This window comes from Aedes albopictus, chromosome 1 (assembly GCF_035046485.1).
Source record: "Aedes albopictus strain Foshan chromosome 1, AalbF5, whole genome shotgun sequence".
Classification (NCBI taxonomy): Eukaryota; Metazoa; Arthropoda; class Insecta; order Diptera; family Culicidae; genus Aedes; species Aedes albopictus.
In genome coordinates, this window is record NC_085136.1 from 217,105,132 (window position 1) to 217,111,131 (window position 6,000).

General features: G+C 44.0%; 1 protein-coding gene across 1 annotated transcript in view; it reads right to left on the reverse strand.

The window, feature by feature from the left end:
* Window positions 1-4,331, reverse strand: part of LOC109400108 (zinc finger and BTB domain-containing protein 24) — a 22,606-nt gene extending 18,275 nt beyond the window's left edge. The window contains exon 1 of the mRNA XM_029851746.2: window positions 2,693-4,331. Within this exon, the coding sequence (XP_029707606.2) occupies window positions 2,693-4,194 (1,502 nt within the window). The 5' untranslated portion in view covers window positions 4,195-4,331. The remainder of the gene's footprint in view (window positions 1-2,692) is intronic.
* Window positions 4,332-6,000: the final 1,669 nt, after the last annotated feature.

Genomic DNA, 6,000 nt, shown 5'->3' on the forward strand with positions numbered 1-6,000 from the left:
CAAAATTTTTTGATTGTTCAAAAATACTACTATACCTTGTTCTTGACATAACCGCTGAGTAAAATATACGACTCGTTACTTCATCGCTCGACCAGAGCTCCTTGATGTGAGTTTTGGAGTCATGGTTTTTTCCTGCAGCCAAATGAATACCAATCCACGCAAGTAGCTCATCTTGTTCCACACTTTTGAAATGTTCATCATGATTGCCTTCAGCATTGGTGTATTGACAAATCATGTCAATTGTTGCAAGGTCCAAATAAAGTAGAAACGCTTGAAGAGGAGATTTAATTTTCCCGAGATCAGTTTTGAATTTCCGCGTTTCTTTGGTAGTTCTATTTCCATCAGTTACATTTACAATTGGATTTGATCGCCACACAATAGTTCCGCACTTCGAAATATACTCTGTTTCTTCATTTTCATCGTCAGATCCAAAAGGATCCTCTTCGGCAATTTCTTCTATATCCTTTTCCACCCAGGCCGAATCTGGGTCCGCGACACTCGAATTTTCGGATTCTGAATCACTTGCCATGCTCACGCAGTAAATTCACATCATTGCACCACGAATGACCAGCTACTACTAAATTCATGTTGTAGTAATGCTGGCACGGAGCAATTTATCGTTATCCCACTAGCTATGCTGACACGGCTAACGGGACATGTATTGTTATTATAATAAAGATTGATGCATGGAACTAATATGTAGTCGTAATCAATGTGAGCAAATAAAGAACGTATTATGTGTAGTCTCATGTGTGTATGCTGAAGTCTTTTGAACATTGGAAATATTTTTTTCTTGTTTTACTTGAAGTGATGATAGTAGTAAAACTCAAAAGTAATCTGTTTCGAGTGAAATGCTGAGCTCCGTGATTGGAACAGATGTAAAGTAATATCCGAACTCATAGTACGGTACAACTATGTTTGAGAATAATAGCTTTAATTTTAAAGTAGTATTTTAAAAGACTTGGGTTCCTCAACTCTTACCAAGAGTTCAACCAGGTTCCCGAAATACTCCTGGTAGTGGCCAATATGACCAAAAGGTCTTCTGGAGTACTTTTTTTTCTGCAAAATCATGAAGCATTCTTCATGTCGCAAGACAGTATCCTGAAAAAACACGTGCTGGCCCTCTTTCCCGAGCGTCAGGTTTCGGGAGTATCTCCGATAGTGGCCAATATGTCCAGAAAGTTTTGAAATGCCTTTTAGAGTTCTTGTTTTGCACAATCATGAAGAATGATATGTCGCAAGAAAGTATTTAGAAAAAAAACACGAACTGGCCACTTCCCCGAGGTTCCAGATTCCCGGAGTATCTCCGATAGTGGCCAATATGTCCAGAAAGTCTCCTAATGCCATTTAGAGTTCTTGTTTTGCAAAATCATGAAGACTGATATGTTGCATGACAGGGTTCATAAAAAATCACAAACTGGCCACTTCCCCGGGGGCACCAGGTTCCCGCAGTACCTCCGATAGCGGCCAATATGTCCAGAAAGTCTTGAAATGCTTTTTAGAGTTCTTGTTTTGCAAAATCATGAAAAATGATATGTCGCAAGACAGTATTCAGAAAAAAAACACGAACTGGCCACTTCCTCGGGGGATCCAGGTTTCCGGAGTATCCCCAATAGTGGCCAATAAGTCCAGAAAGTCTTGAAATGCCATTTAGAGTTCTTGTTTTGCAAAATCATGAAGACTGATATGTTGCAAGACAGGGTTCATAAAAAATCACAAACTGGCCACTTCCCCGGGGGCACCAGGTTCCCGCAGTATCTCCGATAGTGGCCAATATGTCCAGAAAGTCTTGAAATGCCTTTTAGAGTTCTTGTTTTGCAAAATCATGAAGAATGATATGTCGCAAGAAAGTATTCACAAAAAACCACGAACTGGTCACTTCCCCGACGGGTCCAGGTTCCCGGAGTATCTCCGATGATGGCCAATAGGTCCAGAAAGTCTCGAAATGCCTTATAGAGTTCTTGTTTGGCAAAATCTTGAAGAATGATATGTCGCAAGACAGTATTCAGAAAAAATACGAACTGGTCACTTCCCCGGGGGGTCCAGGTTCCCGGAGTATCTCCGATAGTGGTCAATATGTCCTGAAAGTCTCCAAATGCCTTTTAGAGTTCTTGTTTTGCAAAATCATGAAGAATGATATGTCGCAAGACAGGGTTCATCAAAAATCACAAACTGGCCACTTCCCCGGGGGCACCAGGTTCCCGGAGTACCTCCGATAGTGGCCAATGTATCCAGAAAGTCGCGAAATGCCTTCTAGAGTTCTTGTTTTGCAAAATCATGAAGATTGATATGTTGCATGTGAGGTTTCAGCTAACGTTATAATGTGGCCACCATGAGCGATAAGGAGGTTACCCCACGACTCCCCGGAATAATTCCGGAACCATGACCGCTTCCGTAAAGTGGACTACGGTTCCAAAAACTAGAGGGAATTTGTGATTGATTCATGCAAAAATTTTTAAAATCCGTTGAAAAATGACTGAGAACCAGCCATTTGAATTTTGAAATTTTCGTCGAAATGGGGGTTGGGGACGTACGTGTTAAGATCATTACGACGCTTAAGAGTTTCTAGTATGGAATTACAATGTAGTACCCGAGCGATCAATTTCACCCCGCTGATCAATTTGACCCCGGTTTACGGTACTGCTAAATATTGAATAAAGCCGGAATTTTATAACAATAAAATCAAACTCACCTATATCCGGCTCCACAAATCTCGCACGTGATCCTATCGCCGGTGTGCTTCATGACGTGCAACCGCAACTGGTTTGGCAGCAGGAACGCTTTCCCGCAGTAGGTACACTTGTGCTTCAGCGAACTCTCGTCCGAGTGCTTGTTCTTCATGTGCCGCTGCAGACCCTTCCGCCAGGCGCACTTGATCCCGCAGATGTTACATACGAACGTTTTCTTCTCGTGCAGGGACTCGATATGCATTTGGAGCTCCCGTCGGATGTAATACTGCTTGCCGCAGATGTTGCACACGTAGTCTTTCTTCTCGCTGTGGATTTTAAGGTGAGACGTGAAGTTGCCCTTGTGTACCAGGATTTTACCACAAATGGGACATATTCGGCTGGATTCGCCGGGACCGACTGACGGTTTACGACCAGTTTTTCTCGGAACAGACGGCACGGACTTTTTCCGGGGTTTCTTCTCCGCTTCCGGGAATTCATCTACAACGTCCAGCGTGCCCAAATCTTCCCGAATTTTGATTGTTTGTCTAGGTCGCGGGCCGGACTTTTTCCTGGATTGCATTCTTTTGGATAAAGGTTCATCATCCGAGTCGATTTCCGAATCACTGAAAGAGCTAACACTAGATGAAATGTTATAGTTGGGGGACTTTTTCATGGCTTCATTGTCGTATTCCTCGTGTGAATGGGACGAGTCAGATCCTGCTCCTTGATCGTCATCCAGTGAGGGAAACTCGTGCTCATTATCCTCGCTGACTTCGTTGATTGTCTCTGTTTTAACTTCAGTCACTTTTTGATCCTCAACCACTTCCACCAGATATTCCGTCTCGTACTGGTCCTCCGGTATCTCCTCGAACGATTCTTCCTCCTTTTCCTGTTTCAAACTGATATTCTCCAAAATGGGAATATCCGGTTCAATTTTCAGCGCCTCACCTTCAGTGAACATAACATCTAACTTATGCTGAACCTCCTCGCACGTCGTCACAAACACCACAAACGATTCGGCAGAATCCATGCAGTTTATACAAACGCCCCGCGGAAGATCTTCCCTCGCATAATACTGACCCAGGCAAAGCTTCAGTACGTTCTCTCCACCCCTCAAATGCTCCAGTTGATATTCCAGTGATCGTTTCTCCTTCCTGCCGCACAACCGACAGATCGCCTTCGGATTGAAAAACTCTGTCTTCACCTCCCGCGGTCGCCCCCGCCCGTCTGCCTTGTGCTTCGCCAGCTCCTCCGGCGTCGGCTCCACCAAGTTCATCGTCGGCCAAGCATCCGGGAACAACCGAGGCATCTTGTAGCTCCTGTCGATGTACCGCTCCTCGAAATGCCTTTCGCAAACCCGCGTATTCTTGGGAATGATTTTGCTCTTTCGCTGGCTGGACCAAGCCGATTCGCTCCACCAACGCTGCAGTCCGTCCGATTTGTAGGCGCTGAGAAAAATGACCTGCCCTACCTGCGAGTCGCAGCCCGGAATGAAGCAAATCCGGCGTACAGGCGGTTTCTGCATATTCGGGCAGCCGTTCCGTAACCGATGGCCCCAATTGCTAGGCGGAAAACGCGATAATTTTGCACTTCACGCAGCGGACAACAAAACTTGCATCTAATTTTGCTTGTTTATGTTTGCGATTGCGATCGCGACGACACCGTTCGAGTGTTGCTATAAAAACTGTCAAAATTTATGGTTTGCCACTTTTGCCACAGTAAAAAAAAAATCAAAAAACGTCGTGCTGTTTCATCGATTTCATTATAGGCCTTTTCAGTTGACAGATCCATGTATGCCATGAGCGCTTGCACAGTGACTTTAGCATTGTCTCTTTCTCTTTCTTTCCTTCGGCGTCGGTCCATAAAGCCGTCCTTGCCCTAAAAAAAATTGAGGGCAATGTTTACAAATCGTATGAAAATTCGATGAGGTTAGGTTTTTACTGCAAGCCTCTATTGTTTACAACTGCCGGACGAAGGCGCAAACGCTGAACTGTCATTTTCATAGGAGAACTGTCAAAGACCCCCAAAATCAGCTGATTTTAGACGTCAACTGAAAAGGCCCATTATGGTCCACTGCACGTATAATTTATGCTGGCCCTAGGGGCAGCACAGATCAAACGAGAGCAAATCTGTGTTCGAGGTGTTGCTCAGAATTCCTCACAGTTCCTCAGAATTTATCCCATCTATGCCAAAGTGTGATCTGGCATCAATGTCAAACTGCAAAGTGTTGCATGTGCTGAATGAAAATTGCAGTTTTGGGAATGTCTCTCGACAAATTTCGTCGGTCATTGCTAAAAAGAGTTACTCAGAAATTCTCAGAGTTGATCGCGTTTGCACAGTGTCTTGCCCCTAGTGCTGGCCTGCTTATTGCTTTTTTTGCACCGTATTCGACCCCCTGCAGAAATTTTTCGTCACACCAGAGCAAGGATGGCAGAAAATCACTTCAAGCGATAAATGATACAGGATACGAATAATCCAAGATAGCCTTGTTCTTGCAGTAGCATGATGCCGACGCCTCACACCGTGCTCGTATCACAGAACAATTAAAGCATCTGATGCACGCTTTATCGCGTGATGACCCGTTATCGGATCATGTAACAAGTCATGATAAATTTTATTCATCACATTGTTTGCCACTTATGCACCCGTAAGCCGCATTCATGATTTGAAATGATACGTTCATAAGCATATCTGGATGTTAAATCACCAAGAATGCTCAAAAAGTGAATGAAATCACTAATTTATCATTTCGACTTCATGATAACGATCGCATCGCGCCCGCACATGCCGAGCGAATCATTCTTCTCGGATAGAAGTTTGTTACTATGCTTGACGACAAAATGTTATCGTTGTTGCTATGATCGCGCGATGCCGTTCGACCGCGACACATTCGAAATCTGATCATGATCACTAGATTTCCATCCTTGCACCAGAGTTCCCACCAGTTTCAGCATACATTGGTTCGTTTCGCTGCTAGAAATTTTAAGCGTCGGTTACACTTTTTGGGTGGTGCATGGAATAATCGGTTTGTTTACTTGCTACTTTCTTTGGTGTTTGACGTGTGAACACATTTTTTAGACGATTGAACATTTGCACGGTAGTCTATAAAGCAAAGCAAGATGCAATAAATACTCTCACCGAAAACTTGACGTTTGAGAGGTGCCGATACCGCTCAAACGTCAAATTTTCTGTGAGAATAAGCAGGCCAGCATAAATTCTTGCAGTGGACCTCGCAGTGGACCATAAGGAAAAGGTGCATTCCGACCTTCCAATTCCGCACCGTGGTTTTCTGTAAAAGATATTAGGCCATATGAATAAAACTGTTGAAATA